At 58.3% G+C, this 21,814-nt stretch overlaps 1 protein-coding gene across 3 annotated transcripts in view; it reads right to left on the reverse strand.

Annotated features, from left to right (window-relative positions):
- The window catches only part of CYTH1 (cytohesin 1), a 37,299-nt gene that overhangs the window by 6,124 nt on the left and 9,361 nt on the right, over positions 1 to 21,814 (reverse strand). The window contains exons 1-10 of one of the 3 annotated variants that reach the window (XM_077755082.1): positions 21,510 to 21,530; positions 12,107 to 12,189; positions 10,769 to 10,833; positions 9,213 to 9,279; positions 8,835 to 8,953; positions 8,500 to 8,580; positions 7,393 to 7,505; positions 6,101 to 6,249; positions 5,601 to 5,713; positions 102 to 180 (exon numbers count right to left, since the gene is read on the reverse strand). In XM_077755082.1, coding sequence (XP_077611208.1) covers positions 102 to 180; positions 5,601 to 5,713; positions 6,101 to 6,249; positions 7,393 to 7,505; positions 8,500 to 8,580; positions 8,835 to 8,953; positions 9,213 to 9,272 — 714 coding nt within the window. In that variant the 5' untranslated portion in view covers positions 9,273 to 9,279; positions 10,769 to 10,833; positions 12,107 to 12,189; positions 21,510 to 21,530. Of the gene's footprint in view, positions 1 to 101; positions 181 to 5,600; positions 5,714 to 6,100; positions 6,250 to 7,392; positions 7,506 to 8,499; positions 8,581 to 8,834; positions 8,954 to 9,212; positions 9,280 to 10,768; positions 10,834 to 12,106; positions 12,190 to 21,509; positions 21,531 to 21,814 lie in introns of those variants that run through there. The other 2 variants (XM_077755074.1, XM_077755070.1) reach the window with 2 other exon arrangements.

Raw genomic sequence — 21,814 nt, forward strand, 5'->3', positions numbered from 1 at the left:
TCACCTCAGGTCCCCTTCCCCCCTCCCACGGCCCCCTCCACCGACATCTGCCTGGAGCAGAGGGGACACGGGGCCCCCCCCGGCGCACAGCAGACACTCACCGTCGTGTATTCAAAGTAGTAAAGGCAGTTGTCGGTCAGAATAAACCAGCGCCTCTTCCACGTCTTGACCCTGCCACCTGCAAAGACAGACGTGTGTCCCACGGAGGCTGGCGGGCCACGCGGGCTCCGCAGCGCACGGACTCCCCCCGCGAACAGCACGAGGGGGAGGAAGCGAGGGGCAGGCACCGCAGCACACGGAGACCATGGCAGAGTTCACATCGGTAACAAGACACAGAGCCAGGACAGAAGCGCCTTTCACAGAGTGAAAGTCCGCGGGGACAAGCAGAGCAAGCGGGTCAGGTGGCCCCCGGGGGTGAGCTCAGCACGGTGGGATGAGAGTGTGGCTTCGGGGGGAGTGCCGGGGTCAGGTGGCCCCCGGGGGTGAGCTCAGCACGGTGGGATGAGAGTGTGGCTTCGGGGGGAGTGCCGGGGTCAGGTGGCCCCCGGGGGTGAGCGCAGGATGGTGAGATGACAGCGTGTGGCTTCGGGGGGAGTGCCGGGGTCAGGTGGCCCCCGGGGGTGAGTGCAGGATGGTGAGATGACAGCATGTGGCTTCGGGGGGAGTGCCTGGGGTCAGGTGGTGCCCGGGGGTGAGCTCAGGATGGTGAGATGACAGCGTGTGGCTTCAGGGGGGAGTGCCGGGGTCAGGTGGCCCCTGGGGGTGAGCTCAGCACGGTGGGATGAGAGTGTGGCTTCGGGGGGAGTGCCCGGGGTCAGGTGGTGCCCGGGGGTGAGCTCAGGATGGTGAGATGACAGCATGTGGCTTCGGGGGGAGTGCCGGGGTCAGGTGGCCCCCAGGGGTGAGCGCAGGATGGTGAGATGACAGCGTGTGGCTTCGGGGAGGAGTGCCCGGGTGAGGAGGACACGCGGTGCAAGCCTGACGGTCTGACCGGGCTGGGGATGCACCGGCAGAAGCCTAGGGGTGTGGTGGGAACAGGAACGGGGGAGAGGGTCGGCCCCGGCCCGAACTACACAGCCAGGGCACCCGGCCCAGGGGACACGTGGGCGGGCTCATCAGAATCGGACAGAAGGGGCAAAAGGGACTAAGATGTATTAACCTCTTCACACTCAAATCTGAAGCCTTCCTGGTTCCTGTCATTCCACTCTCTACCCCACCTTCTGGATTAGGGTGAATTTCTACACTGGCTTTCGGGCTTCTGGACAGGTGTCCTCTGAACGGCATTTCCCCGGAGTCCTGGACGAGGCAGGGCCTGGACCTCTCACCTGCGGCTCTGGACACAACGAGCTGGAGGAGGGGTCGCCGGCCAGACGGGCACTAAGAGTAGTGGCCGCGAGCACCGAAGGGCCCCTTCCCCCTACGCGATGTGTCAGTGACAGCAGAAGGTGGGGGGCTGCCATCCTATACTGAGGGGGACGCTCGGGAAGGAGGCTTAGCTGCGAGCGGTTTCAGCGAAGCCGCGTCTTCCCCTTCCCCCCCACCCCCCGACGGCCATGAGCCCATCCTGGTCCCTCCCCTGCTCACATCGGGACAAGGGGCAGCTTTCTGGACACGAATCACACACGAGTTACGCAAAGGCCTTCTCGTGCTGTGACACGGGTGTCATTTTAGAAGCACCTCCTGCTGCCCGGGCAGCGTGTGTCCTTGCTGAGATCTGCCCTACAGAAAGCATCGCCCCCCCCGCCAATCCTCACGGAGGCCTGTGGGGTGCAGGGCTCTCGTGCCCCCGTCACAGGCAGCTGAGCAACGGGCAGGGGGCTCATACAGGCCGTGCCGCCAGGGCGTGTCCACATGCCCACCCCGGGTCTCCCGACAGCACAGCACGTGAGGTCACGGAAATGGAGCGCCAGCACCAGTCCCAGCATCAAGCGGAAGGAAGGGGCTGCTGGGCTTTTCGGTCTCTTTCTGGCTCTGTGTGGGGCCTGGAGCCCCGGGGGGGTTAAGGGCACGATCCCCAGGTGCCACGGTTCTAAACAGCACAGACCCCGCTTACGGGGGCTCGGCCGTCAGTGCACACACGCTGCCCGTCCACGGAGGCCCTGGGCTAGCACCAAGAGGGGACTGACCCCCGCACCGTCTGCCCGCGCAGGGGAGCACGGGCCTCCGGTCCCTAAGGCCCTAGGGCATGAATCGAGAAGGAAAACCACAGATGAAAATAGGACATGCATGTGGAATGTGGGAAAGGCTGGGCAGCGTCAAAACAAATGAGGAGGAGAGAGAAGACAAGGAACGCAGGATGGGAGCTGAACGTTATGAAAGAGGAACCCCCTCCTCCACTTCAGAGCCTGAGACACGGGCTCTTCTGCCTCTCGGGCCGTCATCCCTGCGCAGGGCTCTGCACACAGGACACCTCGCCCATGCGGACTCCCACGCGCTTCCCCACAGGACCGCCACCCGGGGCACTCGGGGCCGGGCGGGCATGGGAGGGGGGGTGGGATGCCAAAAGGAGGAAGGTGGAAGGAAATCTAGGAGGCAAAGCGAGGCCGGGAAGACGCGCTCCCTGATTACGAAAGCTTGGCGGTTTTCCCTGACGACCTGCGGGGATACAGAGACCCTGCCGTGACGCGCCCCGGGGTCCCGGGGGAGCATCTCCACGTGGAAGGAAACAGACATGAAACAAGCAGACAGACCAATGCGCGCACCTGGGACAGTCCCTGTGGAACTCACAGGACGCCCTCCCCCCGCCCCCCCGTAAAGGCCAGGCGCCCTCTTCCCTAGAGCTGACAGACCCCGGAAGGTTCTAACGAATGTCAGCGCTGGGGCTGCTCTCTCTACGTGTGGCTCCTGCCCAAGCAGCTCCGGAGCACCTGGGGCTCCTCCTCCAGGAAAAACGTTTCCCCAAATCAGCCAATGGAGAGGAGATGCCAAGAGCGTGTCAGGGGCCAACTCTGGGTTTGTGACGATAGTCACTGCGAGAGAGGAGGGGAACTACGGAGCCGGGCCGTGATGCTGCCCCGTAACCTCCAGGACTTCCCGGAGGGGCTTTTAGCTTTTGTCTTTTCCCTCCCCCCAAAGTTGGCATCACTTTGAGTTGAGGAGATGCCATTTCCCTGTTTCATGCAAAGACAAACGTCCCAAGCTGTCTGATTTACTTCTTGGCCTGGTGTGCTTTCTGAGCAGGACGAGTCAGAAGCACAAGGCGCTGGGAGGGCAAACCTTCCTCCCCTCCCTCCTCTTCTCCGCCTGAGAAATTACGGTAATTCACGGGGGTCAATTTGAATGCAACACACAGAGAACACGCCTGGCCCGTCCTTCCCAGGGAAACTCCAGCGACTTCTTCCTCTGCTTTTATAAGCCCCACCCTTTGCAGGTTTTCCTGCATCACTGCATTCAGTGAGGTTTTCGCGATCCCACGGCCTGGCACCTAGCTGTCTGATGCACCATGTCCTCGTCCTAAAAGGGGTAACATGACCCCCTAAGCCTGACCGTTCCCTAGGGACTGTACAGTAAGTTAGAAGCAGCATTAACACTACCACCAGCAATTAAAAAACAAAAGAACCAAAAATAACGAACTAAGAAAAACGCTGCAGCGAGTAGAATGGCCTTGGCAGAGCGAGCGAGCAGGCGGGGGTGGGGTGGGAGGGGGTTACATACCTCCTGGAGTTTGGGGCAAGGAAAAGGAGAGCCAAAATCATGGAAACATACAAATGAGGGAGAAAAGAAAATTAAAACAAAGAAATTAAACCCAACTCCTTAATCTTTAAGTGCAACGTTATTAGTCATTCGAGTCTGCCTAGAGGAGCCAAGACCTAAAAGCAGCAGGGGCNGGCGGGGGGGGGCGGTCCGGTCCGCCACACACCAGCCAGAGAAGGCAAGGGCTGGGGCACCGCCGAAGCCGGGGCCCCGCAGGTGCCGCGGGTCAGTTCTCACCCAGCTACTGTGTATCAGTGACCTAGCCAGAGTCCAGAGCTGGGAGGGGACGACCGCCTGGGGACAGGCGTAGCGTCTTCCCTCAGAGGCCACTTCCTAAAGCGTGTGTAAGGATGCACACGTGTTCCCACAGATATGTATGTACGTATGTGTGCACACGAGAACACACATCCTTGCGGCTGTACGCGCACACAGACACACACACACCACCGCAGGGACCCTGCCTTCTGCAGCCTGTGGGGACACGGGGCGGGGTCGGGGGGGTGTCTACGTGGCCGTGAGGGAAACGCCATGTGAACAGCTCCTGGCCTGGAGGAGGTTTCGAGAAGGTAATCCGAGGACCTAGGAACAAGTTCTGCGTTTCGTTCACGTCTTCTTTTAAAACCGCAGGGCGGCTCATGAATTTACATGCCATCCCCGTGCAGGAGCCAAGATCCTCTCTGCGCTGTTCTAATTTTAGCGCCTGGGCTGTCAGAGCCAACACTCGGCGTGAGCATTTAAACAAATTTCACTGGAGGGAAAGTGAATGCAGGCCTGGGTGTACTTCCCAGTTTCCTGTGGGTTTCCTCTGGGCTCGAGCCGCCTGGCAGCAAAGGTACTGAGCAGGACGGTGGTCTCTGGGAATGAGCCACTTGAGAGGCTTCACTAACTCGAGGGAGGTCAAGGCTCTGACCCGTGCTTTGAGGAGAGCTTATAAAGTCAGTCATGAGAGAGAAACGCAAGGACCTGGGATACGCTTTTTCAGGGAAATATAAATCCCACCGCTGCCTGGACCAGGTGGAGACTCGAGATTCTATTTCAGTGGCTTGCAGGGGTGTCAGTCAGAGCGAGAGAGCAATGGCTTCTAACTTCCCCGGGACTAGTGGCTGAAATGGGAGAGGGTCCTTCTAACAAACGCCTCCTGATTAACGAGGGGCCCGTGTAGCAAAAGGCCGAGGCGGAAGGAAACAGGGGGGCGGGGTCTCTCGGAGCCAAAACGCTGCTGTGGCTGCGTCCGGGGCTCCCCGTGTTCTGGAACGCTTGATGAAATAAGCACGTGTGGGCACGAATGTCGTGCAGACCCTACTGCGTCTCCAGCTGGGGACTGTCACCTGCACCCGGGCAGGACAGCCTCACTTCTGGCAGAGGGAAGAGGGATCTTTTTTTTCTTTATTCTCTTTCGGAATGAGCAAAACCATTAAGGTGGCTGATGCAGCTTGGCGAAGAGGCGGGGGTGGGGGACTGCTGCCGAGAGTGAGGGGGTGGCCGGGGTGGTGCGGCAGCCAAGGGCTTGGGGTTGCCATGCACGCTGCCCGTGGGGAGCCGGATGCAGGGGGGTGATGATGCGCCGGGGCGGGGCAGGCGGGAGCACCAGGCACGATCGGTGTGATGGCAGCCACAGAGGTGACACCGCTGGCCACCCTCCCAGGGGGCCCTGAGGGCAGAGGAAGGAGGAGGACCAGGCCCCCCAGGAACTGCCTCGAAACAGACCCTGCTCAGTCAACCCCAGAGTTGAAGCGTGGAGCGCAGGCCCGCGGGGGCAACGCTCGCAGCGCGAGTCCGCCCCCAGCGGTACCCCGACATCCCACGGGGCACCGACTGTGCATCCACTTCCTCCCTGAGCCCCGCGGCGCCCGTGCGGCCTTCCTAGGACTCCGCGCCGCGAGTCCCGGCCTGGAGGGCGCTACTCACCGAGTTTCAACAGCCAGCCTTCTCGGTCTGGATTGAAGAAAGTGTGGGTAAGGTCATTCCCGTCGTCTTCTGGGATTTTAAAGGGTTCGTTTTTTATGCTCTCGTACAGATTCTGGGGTAAAAGACGACACTGCATGTCTCTGGTTTTAGAGGTCTCTCTCCCCCTCCCCGCTCTCTTCATTTGCGCAACGAGCAGGTGCTACACGCCACACATCTGTCAGGTGCCCAAGACAGGAGAGCACGACCAGTGCCGCCTTCGGGCAGCTCCCAGACACGAAATAAGTGAGGTGCCTCATGGATAACTAAGAAAAAAAGGAACGTAGCCCGACCTCACTCGCAAGGGAGATCCAGGCTCAGAAACCACTGGCCCACCCGCCCTGGGCCCCTGCTGGCATCTTCATGGATTTCACACACTTGAGTGGGTTTTCCGAGGAGAGCCCCGGGGGGCTGCGGGTCTGTGCCCTGTCCCCACCCCCGCCTCCCGGCAGAGCGCCCTCACCCGGAGCAGCTCCTCGGGCAGGTCTCCTCCGTCGTTGATGCCGCGATTCATGGCGATGAACCTCTCCACGGTGGGCTTGTCTTTGACGTTGGGGTTGTGCAGGCTGGTGTTCAACATGATGATGGCAAACGAGAGGACGTAACAAGTGTCTAAAGAGAAAAGCGGGGCGCCTGGGAGCTCAGTCGGTTAAGTGTCTGACTTCAGCTCAGGTCATGATCTCACGGTTCGTGGGTTCGAGCCCCACGTCGGGCTCTGTGCTGACAGCTTGGAACCTGGAGCCTGCTTCTGATTCTGTGTCTCCCTCTCTCTCTCACCCTCCCCTGCTCACGCTGTCTCTTTCTCTCAAAAATAAGTAAAACATTTTTAAAAATTTAAAAAAATAAAGAGAAAAGCAAAAAAACAAAAACAAAACCCAAAAACGATCAGAAACATCCTGCTCAAAGGAACAAGGAAACACCCAGCGGGGGCAGGAACACAAGCCCCGCTCGCCAAGAAACGAGAGCGTCTGCACGCCTGGGCTCCCCTGAACCGGCGGCTGCACGCTGCCGACCGCAAAGGGCGGGACACAAAACGGCAGCGCCTGCTCAGGCCCTGAAGGTGATTATGCTCCTGGTTCAAAGGACAGCAGGCTCACTGCGGACAGTCCGAGACATGACATGGCGCGTAAAAAAGAAAACACAAAATACCTATAACCCCACCGCCTGGTAACGACTTATGTCGCTTTATTCCACGAACGCGGTGCCACCAACAGCATGTGACTAATGTACTCAGGGTGTGGACAAGACGGAATCGGACAGACGCAGTTCTGAACCCTGCTATCTGGCTAACCGCCAGCATTCTCTCAGGTCAATAGAAACCTCTTTTTACACACACAACGCTTACTTTTAATTCTTTCTCTTACGCTGAAGCGGAGCTGACGCACCGTGCTCTAAGAGTTTCAGGGGCAGCGCGCACTACCTGTCCCACCTGTCACCACACAGCGGTGTCACAGTGTCACCGGCTGGCTTTCCCGGGCTGCACTTCTCAAACCGCTGGTTACAAAACGGGCCGGCCACAGAGACGAAGCACATGACTTTTCAGGTGCACCGCACCTCACTCACACACACGACGACACACATTCCCGCCCCCTTTCCTCCTCCCTGCGCTTTTGGATCGTCCTGGAATTCTTACTATCGTAAACAACGTTTAAATCCATGTTCCTGGCATGAACCTTTCGTTCTGGAAACCGTCTAGAGCCGAGAAAGGATCTTGTGCGAGATGGTGGCCGGCGATGGGGCGGTTGCCCGGCCTACCTGTGCACTGGAACACGCCACTGTTGCACTGGCAGTACCGCTGGGCGAACGCCTCCATCATCCGGTCGATCTTCTGGGCCTCTCCTGGCAGCCGGAAGCTCCACAGGAACTGCCTGGGGGAAGAGGGTTAGCTGGGTCACTGGGCTGGTGCCTGAGTGGGAGGGCAGCTACATCACCGGGCCGGGACTCGGGGGGACCCTCACTGCTCCAAGGACGGCTATTAACGCTCCCTGTGGATGTGAATCCCGGAGGGCAAAGGGAAACCTGCTGGCATCTGGAGTGTATAACTACCGATTTCCTATTCTAGGGCAGGGAAACAAAGGAAAATTAGGAAAAAAATTCACGGGGCGTCTGGGGGGCTCAGTTGGTTAAGCGTCCGACTTTGGCTCCGGTCATGATCTCACAGTTTGTGGGTTCGAGCTCCGTGTCAGGCTCTGTGCTGACAGCTTGAGAGCTGACAGCTCAGAGCCTGGAGCTGCTTCGAATTCTGTGTCTCCGTCTCTCTGTGTCCCTCCCCTGCTCATGCTCTCTTTCTCAAAAATGAATAAATATAAAAAAAAAAAATTAAAAAAGAAAAAACTTCTAAATTTAAATATTCACCAACTTCCCAATGAAATTTCTTAAACAAAAGACAAGAGTAAAGTTTTGGCAAATTTGCTCTCAGGACGCGCTGTAGTTCAATTCTCTTTATCCATCAAATCATTTCAATCACAGGCTCTTAGGCTGCTTTCCTTTAAGATACTTCAAGATAGGGGCACCTGGGTGGCTCAGTCAGTTGAATGTCCATCTTTGGCTCAGGTCATGATCTCACGGTTCATGGGTTCGAGCCCCACGTCAGGCTCTGTGCTGACAGCTCAGAGCCTGGAGCCTGTTTCAGATACTGTGTCTCCCTCTCTCTCTGACCCTCCTCTGCTCATGCTCTCTCTCTCTCTCTCTCTCTCAGAAATAAATAAAACATTTTTGAGAAATTAAAAAAAAAAGATACTTCAAGATATTCATCATGCCCCCCTCAAGGACGTCCTTTTACTAAAATGCCACACAGAACAGACACAGGATCAGAGACCTGCCTCCCCCACCTTCCAGGGCGCCCTCCTCAAACTTACTCACCGTAACGCTTGGACAAGGTTAAGGTCGGTGAACTCGTGTAACTCCACAAATGCATGAAGAACCTGGATGTTAAACTCGTCTCTATCAAGAAAAACAAAAGATTGGGGGCGGGCAGAGAAGAGCAGAAGTCAAGCAGCGACTCTGGGACCCCAGGCTGTCCCCGGCCAGGCGGTTTCCGCACTCGGTCCCCGGACCAGCCACTGTCCCCCGGAAGAACCCTCTGCGTGCCGGCGGCGTGGCCAGGGCTGCCCCAGAACAACACCCTCCTCCCGGGCTCCGGGCGTTCTGGAACTCCTGACCACCCCGCCCCCCACGGGTGTCTCCCAAGGCCTCACCTCTCACCCAGGTAGTCACCAATGGCGGTCTTGTTGAGCCCTTCCCCTTTATACAGGAACTGGGCGATGTCTTCACAGGTGTTCTTCAGCAGGTCGTTCTCTATTAAGAACTGGATCCCCTAGAAAAGGCAACAAAGATGCCAATGACGCTCACCCAGGAAACATCTAGAAGGGAGGGGGAAGGGCAGAGGGAGAGTGGGGGTGGGCACTCGGGACACACAGGGAGTACCTGATAAACAGGGTCGGGCTCCCCACCCCCCACCCCCGCCCCGCTGAGGAGCCAGGGCCGAGCACGGACCATGTGATGTGTGCTCTGCAGAAGGGCAGGCAGCTGGGACCCCAGCGCGGAGCCCGAGGCTCCAGCAGCAGCGCCCTCACCTTTTTCGGGTCCATGTTAAACTTCTTCCTGCCCATGGCGACCTGCTTGTTCCTCTGCATGTTCTTCCTGTAAGACAGGCAGCGCGGCCCCGTGAGGCCTCTGGGTGGCCGGGAAGCTCTGAACGGCCACCAGTGCCCCTGGCTTCACGGGAGGGTCGGGAGGCGCCGTCCAGGAAAGCACGGGCACACGTGGGTCTGAGTGTGGAAGGCCGGCCGGAGCCCTGGCCCTGGCTGGCCCCTCATCATTTGCTCCTTCTACCCCACTGGTGTTTGTTTTCTTAACGTAATTTTTAAAGAAACTTTATTAAGGGAGCACGTACACACCACACAACACAGCCATCTTCACTGCGGTTTTGAATGATTTTTCCTAAGCTTCCGAGGCTGTGCGACCATCACCCCAACCAGCGGAGCCTTTTCAGCCCTGGCGAGGGCAGGCACGCGGTGCGAGCTCACCATGGGTTCCCTCGCTGGGCCCGTCCCTCCGCCCGCTGACAGGCCTGCAGTGCCCCAGCGCCCCCCCGTGCCCCCCTCCCACACCGTGTGACGTAAGAACGAGGGAAGCCCTCCCGCATGTGTCTTTTTGTGCGCAGCGTTCATTTCCCTCGAGTAAACATCCGAGTACTGACCTGCCAGCCATGGCACGGGCGTGGGTCTCACGTTACAAGAAAGTGCCACGGGGCCTCCCCACGGCCACGCCACCCCATCACCAGTGCTCACAACACCAGGGACCCCAGGCCCGCTCTCATCTGGGCTGTCCTCTCACTACTGATTTGTACACGTTCTTTACGTGTATCTTCTGGAAACAAACCCTGTTTCAGATACACGTTTTGCAAACCTTTCTCCTGGTCTGTGACTTACCTGGTCCTTTCTTGTCGCGGCACCTTTGAGGGCACAAGCTTTACGTTTTGATAAACTCTCATCTACCTGTTGTGTTAGAGCTACAATTTTTTTGAACAGAAAAGTGAGAAGGCTGTCATCCCAAAGTGACTGCACAAGGCCCCAAGTGCTGAGCTGGCCGCTTTCTGTAGAACGCGGGCCTCACTCCCCTCGCGGCACGGCCCACACCCGCTTGAAAGAACAAAGCCAAACGGTCTTAGGAAGCCAGACAGGGGACTTAGGCTTAGAAAAATACAGACGCGTAGTGAGTTAGAAACAGCCCGGTGATCGCATTAAGGACTTAGACAACGGTCTGGGGACCCCATTCAAAACTAAACTCTGGAGGTCACGGGCACTTCACGTGGTCAGCCCGCAAACACTCGTGCTGTCGTGTCCCGTCTACGTGCTCTTCTCTCTGCAGACGGCGGGGCAGCGTTAAGCTCTTCCTCGGCCCAAAAGGCAGACAGAAACTCTAACGCACGAGCATGGCCAGTGAACACGGTCAGGCAAGGCCGCCTCAGGCTTCAGGGCCTGTGGAGTTCTCTGCAGTGATGCGGAGGCCCCGTCGTCAGAGCCGCTGAAGGGGGAGCACGCAAGGGGGTGCGCGTGCTTGCCGGGGACCAAGAACGGACAGCGCGCTCTCCGTTCGGGCGCCGTGGGCGCGGGCCAGACACACTCACCTTTCTTCTGTGGATCCCAGGTTTTCAATCTCATTAGCCACCTCTGCTATCTCATCCTTCAGCCTCTACAAAACAGATAGTGCCGAGTTACCAGGAGGGCCCGGGGCGTCTCCTAGAACTCGCTCCAGCCAAAACCAGGAGCAAACAAACCAGAACGAGACAGTCAGACACACCAGAAAACAAATCCTTAACACGGAAATAGATGGTGGGGAAATGCATCTATTCGACACATATTTACTGAGCTCCTGCCAAGAAGTAAACGTTGCAGGGGAACAAAGGTGAAACAGATGGCCCGTGACCTCACGGGGCTGACAGTCCAGGGAAGAACTTTACAACCGCATACACCGTGTAACACACGCACCTCCCCCGCAGGTCGCTCAGAGCCTGTGTGCGGCTTACTGAGTGAGGCTGGGGAAGCCTGGGGCTGCGGAGCCGGCGGTGCACGGCCTGGGCCAACACTGCCGCCAAGCGGCCGCCAGAGGGAACGTCCTTCCCACGCTCCCGCCTTCGCCACGCAGGTGAGCAGACCCTCAGAACGGACCCGGTGACGGGGGCTTGCAGTGAACTTCTGCTCAGACTTCCCAGCATTTATTGGCGAGGCAGGAACCGAAGAGTTTGTGAAAATGATCAAAATACGCTGAAACCAACAGCCGAGCAAGTCTTTCCTCTCCTTACTCTGCAGCTCCCTCCCGTCCCCACCCCCAGGCTCCCAAGTGTTTTCCGTAGAATTCTACAAGAATGACAGGTGCTGTCCCGAGGGCTAAAGTAACCCAGCCACTGGCTTCTAGGACTTACTTCTGCGAAGCGTGGCGGTTACGCAAAGGAGCTTAGAAACCCTCTGGTGAGGCAGCCGTGGGGGCCTTAGCATCTGCGAGGGACCCGCCGCCACGCTAGGTGCTGTGTCCACAAGACCTCACTCAACCCTTCAACACGCGCTGTCATTCTTAGCTCACAGGTGAAAACGCCCAAGTTCAGAGAACCCGAATCCTTCTGTCTGAAACCACTCCTCCAGGAAGAGGCAGCGCCAGGACGGGATGTGGGCCTGGTCTAACCTGAAGTCTGCGTTCCAAACACCTGAGTCCCCCTCCCCCCGCCACGGCCCGCTCAGCAGTGCGAGCCCCCCCTGGGGGTCCCCTCGCTGGGCTGGCAGACCAACCCGGGGGTGGTGTGTGGCTTTGCCAACCCCTCGAAGGTTCCATTTCCTCACTGGTGAAGCCAAGGTGACAGTCAGTAACCAGGCTCAGCTCTGAGCCGTGCTGGGGTCCACTCACAAGGCCTCGTGAGGAGGCTCCGGGAGGGACGCCTGCCACGGCGCGTGTCACCGCTGGGGCCGCCTACCTGAATGTCAGCCAGCAGCTCCTGCTTCCTCCGCCGGATGTTGTCCAGCTCCTGGCGCTCCTCTGCGGTCAGGTCACTGGGAACTACAGGGAAGGAAGGGACGTTACAAGGAAAGCTTCATCTCACCGACAATAAACCGGCCCCCGGGAAGACACTAGAAGCCCAAGTGTCTTGGGCGGGATGGCTCTGGCCCCCGTCCTTCATCGGCCTCACCAGAGGGGAGCATCCGACGAGGGAGACACTCTGCTGAACAAGCACTTGCCGTGGAAACGAGAGAGAAAAGGCCGCCGGAGGTCAGAGGAGGTTGGCCAGGGATGAAAGAGGGCTGTCAGCCGAGCCCTGGCCGTCGTCAGCCCTTAGAGTGGGGACACTTCAGGCCCTGGTGAGCCAGCGTCTTGAAGCCTCAGCTCCCTCACTGCCCCACCCCCCGGCCCCGGAATGACTTCCACCACACCCTTCAGTGGGAGGGTGGTGGGTGCAGCACGACACGAACCCTTCTGTGCCGTTTCTGGAGGGGAAGGGGACAGATGACGCACTTACAGGGACCCCCCCCCCCAAAAAACTAGAAGGATGGACCCCGACTGCCCTTAACTCTGAGGACAGGGTCATGGAGACTTTCCTCTCTGCTTTATACCCTTCTGGTTGAGTGTGGTGTTTTTAGATGTTTTTAGATTCGTGTTGAGAGAGAAAAGGAAAGAAACCCCAGCCGGCTCCGTGCTGTCAGCGCAGAGCCCGATGTGGGGCTGGATTCCTAGAGCCGTTAGATCGTGACCTGAGATGAAATCAAGAGTCAGAGGCTCAACCAACTGGGCCCCTGTTTGGGTAGGTTTTAAGGAGCCCTTGTCCTGAGAACGAAGTACTGAATTCGCAGGCACAGTTCTCCCCACGAAGCATTTCTTCCTCTGAGACCGCCTCGCCTCACCCGGAAACACGGGGACGCGGGACGGAGCCCACGGGGGCCCTTCTGAACGTGCTGCAGGGCGCCACACGGTCCGTGGGGAAAACGCGCACTGGCACCGGGAAAAGCTGGGCTCAGATCCCGGGCCCGGCCTCCGCACACCCACACCACGGAGGGCCGCTTCACACGCGTCACTTGGCCTGTCCGGGCCACAAGTCGTCGGCAGTAGAGCAGGCGCACACTGTCACCCGCTCTGTGGGGCTGCGGGAAGGACGGAGCCCCGCCGAGAGACTGCCCCAACCCCGCCTGGCGCTCCGCGGGGGCCGGAAGGCGTTGGCTTCTGTCCCTCCGGGCCAAGAGCAGACGGTACCCATGTGGCCTGATGGACGGGCCGCCGCTCGGACGCCTAAATGCCTCAGGGCCACACCACGTGGTGCACCAGCCACAGGCCACAAGCAGCTACCCAGCACCTGAACCGTGACTAGACCAGTTTGACATGGGCCGTATGCACAGACTTCATACAGTGAGGTAAAATATCTCTTTGATAATATTTTATGTCTATTACACATTGAACTCATAACTTGACAGATAAAAGATTATTTTAAATTGCTCTCACTTGGGCTGCTGGAAAGTAACACTGCGTACGCGGCTCATATCACATCTCTTTTTTTAATGTTTATTTATTTATTTTGAGAGAGAGGCCGTGTGCATGAGTGTAAGCCGGGAAGGGGCAGAAAGAGAGGGAGAGAGAGAATCCCGAGCAGGATCTGCAGTCAGTGGGGCTCAAACTCACAAACCGCGTGACCGTGACCTGAGCCAAAACCGAGTCAGACCTTAACCGACTGAGCCGTCCAGGCGCCCCCACGGCACACCGCGCTTCTCCTGGACGCACGGGCAGGGAAACAGCCCTGCCTCCAAGGGTACGACCCACGACTCTCTGTGACGCTGAACCTTGGCCGCACGCAGAGACTTTACTTTCCCCAAATATTTCCCTAAGAGTCACAGAAGACGACAGAAGAGGGGAAGAGACAGCCAGCAGCGGGGACTCCCACAGCACAGGGAGGGGGCTCAGTCAGAGATGCTGGCTCTCCTGTCTTTACCCAGCTTCCCCCCACCGTGTTCTAGAAAAGCGTCTCAATTTCAAACTTCCCCAGGATGCAATGAAGCATGCACATGCTCTCACAACCGGCCTTCTCCACACACGACGGGATAAAAAACATACCCTCCTCGTGTGAAATCCACCGATGCTATCATTCTACCCTTCACCGTGGCCCTGATGTCACAGCCTAACAGACACACAGAGCCCCACAAACATCAGAGGCTGGAGGACTCGAGAGGGCCATCGAAATCCAGCCTGGGTCACCTTCCAGGGGTGGCCTTGCTGCGTCCCTGAGAACCCCCAGGGAATGCTCTCCCTCCCCTCCCCGTGTTCAAAAGCGGGGGGCCAGTAACAAATCAGCTCTAGGTAGAGCGAACACCGCTTCAGGAAACAACAAAGCGCAAGGCCAGGTCCTGTGTCCTGGAGAAACGCGTGTGCTAGAAGGAGCTCATGCTCGTGTTCCGGGCTTTCACAGGGCAGATCTTCTAACCCATGAGGCCTGGAAGGTCCCTTTAAGAAACAATTTCCTGAGGTTCTGGGAGACAAACATTCTAACAGAACAGGTTCTGAAAATCTGAGGCAACAGTTCATGTTTAATAAGCTGTTCCAAGGGGGAGAATAATCAGGCTTTGACTTTGAAGCCACAGCCACGGCTTCATCAGATCAGCGAGGGCCCTGCCCGGGCAGAGGCGAGACTAAGGTCCTCAGAATGAGGCTGACGAACAACAGAAGCACCGCGTAGAAAATTTCTATCTCCGGAGCGCTGTACGGCCCGGGAAGCCAATTTTCTCATTCCAGATGGAAACTCTCTGTGGCGGCTTTGTTTTCAGAACCTCGGCGCCTGACCGTGCTGGGCGGGCGCTGACACACGACTGCCTCTCTAGAAGGCCACGGTCTAGTTTCTGAGCCCTAAATTCAGAGCGTGCGGCCGGCCCTCTCCCTCCCAGGGCGCTGTTCTAGAAACAGTAAAGGAATTTTTACAAAGCTAGAAACCTACCACATCAAAGCGAACAGGGAGAGAGAGGGGCCCCAGCGGAACAGACTTCTGGGACGGAGCGAGCAGTGCCGACCCCCTTCCGCAAGGCCGCTCTGCCGGAGGTGGGGCGCCGGGGCAGCGGAGATTTGGCGCCCGCATGCACCTGAGGCAAAATGGAGGACCTGAGGCAGCAGCCAGGCAGGGGGACCTGGTCCTGACCTACAGCAAAGTGGGTCCGGGCCCTGCCGGCCTGAGGCCGCCCCACGCGCGGGGCTCCCGTGGACGCTGCCGCTGAGGAGGTCCTGCAGCCGCAGGGGTGGCCGAGCCCATGGCCCCAGTGAGGGGAGAGGAGGCCCGCTCGGGAGTGGAACTAAAGAAAACTTTAAGACGACAGAAAACCCTGAAAAAGGGACAATGAAAGAAAACGCTAGAAATTAAACGCATTTTTGGCCCCCCAGGCTTCCTATCAGAAAAGGATTACGAGATAAAGGTGAGGGACTCTGCAGCGTAAAGAGCAGGAAGACTTGAAAACAGCAGCAGAGATCGACTCTGTGTCCTAAGGTTTTTATAAATCCCACAGAGAAACACACGTTGTAAAAATCCAGAAGTTGAAAAAAACATTCAAGAACTGGACGATTAACAAGGACCCTAAAAGCTCCAGGCGCAGGGAGGGGGAGGGGGTGTGGCTGGCTCACGGCCCTGGGAGACAGGAAGGAGGCTCCACACACAAAGTTTGACCCTAGAACTAACTGTGAGCCAGCCGGGAGGGCAGAAGAGGGTCACCTGAGATGCGGGAGGACTCAGCGTTTCTGTCCCACGCTCCCTCGGGAGAAGGAAGGTGTGTTTGCAAGCCCCCCCGCCCCCCCGGGAGCCCGCGGAGAACACACACGGTCACGTGCATGGACTGAACGACCGGGCCAGAACAGGAGGCGGCTGACGGGCCTCATCCCGGGGAAGGAACGGGGAGGCCAGGGAGGGGCCCGGGCCTTCCCTCGACGGCACGGGAACGATCACCAGGGACAGGAAAGACGCCACGGCGGGCAGCGGGCGGCGGAGGTGAGGGGAGCCCGCCGGCCCGGGCTCCGGGAACGGCTTCCCGAGCGAGGGGGCCCCGCAGGGCACACCGCGCTCCAAGCTGAGCGGCGGCGACAAGCTTGTGACGGTGCGGGGCCTCCGCTGTCCGCTTTCAGAGTCCGCCGGCACACACTGCACAGAGGCTAGGCGAAGTCACATGTCACCCACAGCGAAGGCCAGGGGGCGGGGCACGTGGAAAGGCAAGGCGGATGGGCACCTGCTTACAAAAAGCAGCGACAGAGGCAGTAAGTCAGGAACAAGAAAATGAACTTGTAATTATGTGAATGGAGGTTCCAAAGGTGAAAGTAAAGGAACCAAAAAATGGACAGAGTGAGGAGGGGGAGGGGGAGGTCAGGAGGCCATCTCTGACTTTGGTAACATAATCAGCAGGATGAGAACATTAATATGTATCTGGCAGCACCGACCAGCAGGTGAAACCCAGAAAAAGTTCACTACTAGCAGCTGCTTCCGGGGAGCGGGTCTGGGAAGGGGGGGGACCAGAGCTCCTGACAACTTGATTTTAAAAAATACACGGAGGTGCTGGTGCATTTCTCAAATGAAAAATAAAAATGTTAATCTACAGTCACCAGAAAAGACAGGCCCTCCGCGTCCCGGGGGTCAGAAGGAAGCGGCTTCTGGCCAGTGTGCCGTGAGAGTCAGCAGGACACTTATTCACGTGGACTCGGACGCCGACTCCTGGCGTTAGCCGCAGGCTCCCCAAACCCTGTGCATCCCACACTCAGCCACCTGAAATCACAGCCCCGCTTCCCTTCGGGTTCAGCACATCTGAGAACTTTTCTTTTTAAAGGAGGGCAGGTTTAGATCCCCTTGTGCCGGCGCAATCCTTCCCTGAGACCAGGAAAGCCCCCGCCCTTACGGAACGGACCCCCGCACTGAGCCTCATCAAGGTGCCGTGCCCTCTCTGGTACAGGCCGTCACTCCCACGCCCCCCACGAGGAAAAGCTTCATTTCACTCACTAGCAAGAAAGAATCAAAACCGGGGCTGGAGAGGCAGGGCTTGGAGCGACACCCCCCCCACCCCCGGGGGTCTGGCAGGCCACAGCCACGTGCACCCCGTGCCCTGGGCCCCGGGAAGGGCGTGCATCCGTGCCGTGGCTTTCCCTCGAAGCCATGAGGGTTAAACTCTAAAAGATGGACTGATGGGCCAGATGGCAGAGCAGCAAACAGCTCCTCCCTCCCCCGACCGCCACGTGCTGCAGCCACGCTCGTGTGCCAGGAGGGCGGCTGGGCCCCCTTCTCCCGGAAAGAACGGCAAGCAGGGAGGCAGCAGCCGGTGCACAGAAGGCGGGGAGCAGGGCACCTGGGGGTCCGAAGGCCTTGGGGGTGGGCAGTGATGCCGCGAAGGTTAATGTGCAAGGTGCTCCCTTGTAGCAGGGGGGCCGGTGCAGGATGGGCCTCCCTGGTCCCTTGCAGGGTTCCATCCGAACCAAGGGGATCCAAGTACCCCTGACAACAAGGGACCATTGTGCTCAGCTGTGAATAGAAAAGCCACACCAGGGATGCTTCCATTTCTTTCTTTAAATGTGGCTCCACAGATTTTACCAGCAGGCAGGGCCCCAGAGCTGAAATGTGCTCCATCCAGCACACAAAGGAGGACTGTCTTAAAGGGACAGCTCCCATAAATACGCACATGGCGGCTGTCGCCACTCCCAGCTCAGCTGTGCGATCCGCATCAAGTTCAAGTGAAAAAGCAGTTCTTTGGACAGCGGTTTCTGTTCCGCAGCAGCCTGCACGGTGGACGACTCTGCCCACATCCCCAGGAGGGTTAAAGACGAGCTTCCGCAGGCCATCCAGCCACACCAGGTCCCTCTGCCCGCCTTCAAAGCAGAGCACTTGCCTTGTTTTTCCAATTCCAATCTTCTCATGCATTTTATACACAGCCCCTACCCTTCAAGGGATAAGAGTCTACATTAAATCAGCACAGCACAGAAATGTTTTATATGAGGCCAGGAGTCTAGAAAGGTCTCTCCCTTCCCCCCAAGTGTGGAGAAGATAAACAGACAGGAGAGAACACCCTAGCCCACCCACCCCCGCGCCCAGAAGTGCATCAGTGTGTCCAGACGCAATGCCCAGCCTCTGGGGCTCCGGCACCAGAGGCACCCCAGCTAACCGGAGCCAAACCCTTCACAGACCTGTATGTTTTATGAAACTGAAAACACATAGCCTCGGAATCCTACATAAGCCCCACCCACGGCCGGAGCGGGAGCCGAAAAGTAAGGCCTCACGCTGTCTCACGCCCTCTCTAGAAGCCACTGCCAGCTCCAGAGACAACATAGCCCTTCACAGACAGCTGTGGGGTTCAAGGGCGCAGATCTGCGGAACTGTACACAGGAGTGAAGGTGGTTTCTCTCCCCTCCACAGGCTTCAAGGCCAAAGGGCCTGTGCTCACAGACCTCACACCCGAGCAGACCTTCCCAGTTAGAGGCTTCACACTGCCCCACCCAGTGGGGGTGAGTCACCCAGGCTCCCCCGGAAATCCCAGAGACTTACGATGTGAAAAATTCAAAAGACTAGAAAGAACTCAGGTGTTGGAGATGGATGTAAAACCAACTTTCACAGAACTCTCAGTTCCAGGCCAACAGGAGAAATATGTGGGGTCAGATCTTTAAGACAGAACCCAACCCCACAGCACCTGCCACGTGACGGGTGACACAGAGAAAGGGAAAACAAACAGCTGTAATGATGAAGGAATTACACGGAAAGCCTCAAATTTACAGACAGGCCTGGGCAGGACAGCTGTCACGACCAGAGGACAAGGGGGCGGGGGGGGGACAGACGGACGGACAGAGCACACGGATGTGACTGAAGCCGCAAACCTGGTGGCCCCCACAAGCCAACAGTACATGTGATCGCATCACACCTTCACAGGAAGTCTGCCAACTGTAGAAAAGAGACGGCCGTTCCTCCCCGCGAGGTCGAAACCACAGCAACCCTGCAGCCCTCTGTAAAACCCAACAGGCGATATTTACTCCACCTGCAACGGGAAGGGGACTCTGGCCCCTGTCACACGTGGACGGACCTCGAGGACAGCGTGCTCGGTGAGGTGAGCCAGTCATAAAAGGCCACGTGCCGTAGGATCCCACTTCTGTGCCGTCTCTCGAGCAGCCAGATCCACAGAGACAGGCAGGAGTCTGGGGGCGGCCAGGGGCTGGGGACTGGGTGCTGGGGGCCGGGAGCCAGGGGCCGGGGGCCGGGGGCCGGGGNGGTCTCTCTCTCTCTCCTTCAAAAATAAACATTAAAAGGGGAGCCTGGGTGGCTTAGTCGGTTGAGCGTCCGACTTTTGCTTAGGTCATGATCTCGCGGTTCGTGGGTTCGAGCCCCGCGTCGGGCTCTGTGCTGACTGCCAGCTCGGAGCCTGGAGCCTGTTTCAGAGTCTGTNGGAGTTTCGGTTTTACAAGACGGAAAACTCCTGAACACTATACACTTAAAATGATATATCTTGTGTGTGTATTTTACCATGATCAAAAATAGACTAAACACACAAAAAGTTAAGAGCAGTATCCCGACTCCCTGTTGCTGCTTGCTGTGCCGGTCTGCCACGGCTGACTCATGACTTGACTCTGTGTAGACTGGTTTAGGAGAAGCATCTCACCGCCAGTCCACAGCCTCGGAGGTCCTGGAGGAACGTGCGCACACAACGTGGACCCGAGAGAGTTAAGCTGGCATGGGGCTCACACAGCTGACACGCAGCACAGAGGGGCCGGGGGCGCCTCCAACTGCGGGAAGGACAGATGCGTTAATGGCTTTATAGCCATAACTCCGGGGGCGCCTGGGTGGCTCAGTCAGTTGGGCGTCTGACTTTGGCTCANTGCCCTAATGACTCAAGCCTCCTTAGTTCAGCAGAGAAGCCACCGGGGCTTGGGGGTGGGTGGGGACACTTGTTGGGGGTTTTCCTCACTTGATTAGTCCTGTGGCCGCCACCACCCCACCCTGCCCCAACTGGACGGGGCGGTCATCCTCAGTGCCCTTCTCCAACGAGAGAACACGGATTAAAGAGCCACACAGACACCTGGCTGGTTGTCGGTGGAGCGTGCGACTCCTGATGCTGGGCTTGTGAGTGTGAGCCCCACACTGGGTGCAGAGATTACTTAAAAATAAAATCTTGAAAAACAAAACAAAACACATACAGCCCCAAAAACTGTCTTAGGAAAACACCAAGGTGGTCTATCATCTGGCCTCACAGCCTGAAGAGAAATGACACGCTCTTCATCGATCCTATCCCAGAACTCCAGGACCACCAGCCAACCAAAGGGAAAGGAGGTCAAATTTCAAGGTAGTAAAAGGGACAAAGTCATAAAATCGTATCCTCAAAGTTTGCTTGAGAAAAACAAAGTGAACATCTGCTTTCAATAAACGCTGAGACCTAGAAAATGATCGTTTTAAAAGCCTCGCCCTCGCCCACGGCCCGGCAGCCAGCATGGCTGCAGCCGGAGGCCCCGCACCAGGGCTCCCGCCTGCACTCAGACCTCCAGCCTCCGTGTGCGAGGCCCGGCTTGATCACGGGACAGGGAGCAGAGCCCACCCGCTGGACGGGGAAGAGCCATTTTCTCGCACAGGCTTCCTTGAGGTGAGTGCCCAGCTCTGGGCGAAGGCCTGGGAGTCCCCGAATCCACCGGACACCCCGAGTGACCCGGGCTTGCCCCCCTCTCTCCAGAGGACGGGATGCCAGGAACGCCCGGTGCCAGCCACGGGTGCCCTCTGGCTTGCCCAGCTGCTGCCACACCCCTTTCGTCCAAAACAGGGGCTCCGCGGCGCTTTTAGGAAGTCGGTTCTCTCTCACTTCACCTGCTCCTGGCCTGTTTGGATGCCACCCTCTGTAAAGCCCTTAAGGTTCTGCACACTCACATTCTCAGCCGGTCTAACAGCGGGAACGGACCCCTAGGATCAAATTAAATGTGCAATTCTAATTCCTTTTCCGGGCGTACTGTTGGAAGGAGGGCTACCCAGACCTGGGAACGGTTCCAGAGGACACCAGAAACTCACGGGGTGGGTCCAGAGGGGAGAGAATCACCCGGAATCTGTCCCTCCGCTTTCCGCTGTCCTAGCATTTCTCACCTCGCCAAAGCAGAGCCACCAAAATCGGTGATGAGCTTGTCCCTGAATCTCAGGCCTAGAAGAAGCCACACTGAAGGCTTGAACATCTGTCCCCGAGGAGCTGGTGGAAAACCCCAGAACGCTAGCCCACAGGCACACATGCAGAGACACACAGCAGCCCCGCGGCTGGGCAGGAGAGGCCAGAAGCAAAGCACGGCAGAGCAGGGTCCTGGAGGGGGGGGATCCACATACTCGGGGTGATGCCCATAGCGCGCTCACGCACCCTCCACCCGGCGCTTACCCAAGGCGGTCCCCTCTCCTGCAGCCCCAGCGACCCAGCAGCGACCCAGCAGCACCCTCGTCACGGCCTGGGTAGCTCACAGCTCTCAGCTTCAGAGGCCACGGCGGGCCGGCACCGCGACCCCATCGTTCCCGGCTCCCGGGAGCTCCCGCAGCCCCCGGCGGACGCAGGGATGGAGCGAGCACAGCATGTGTGCGGCGCAGCCGGTGGGGACAGGAGGCAGCGAGGAAACAAAAGCCAAGGAGCCAAGCAGAAACCGAGGGCGGAGAGGGAGCAGATCCTGGCGGGGAAGGCCGGCGGGGACA

The sequence above is a fragment of the Crocuta crocuta genome, unplaced genomic scaffold (genome assembly GCF_008692635.1).
Source record: "Crocuta crocuta isolate KB4526 unplaced genomic scaffold, BGI_CrCroc_1.0 scaffold50, whole genome shotgun sequence".
Classification (NCBI taxonomy): Eukaryota; Metazoa; Chordata; class Mammalia; order Carnivora; family Hyaenidae; genus Crocuta; species Crocuta crocuta.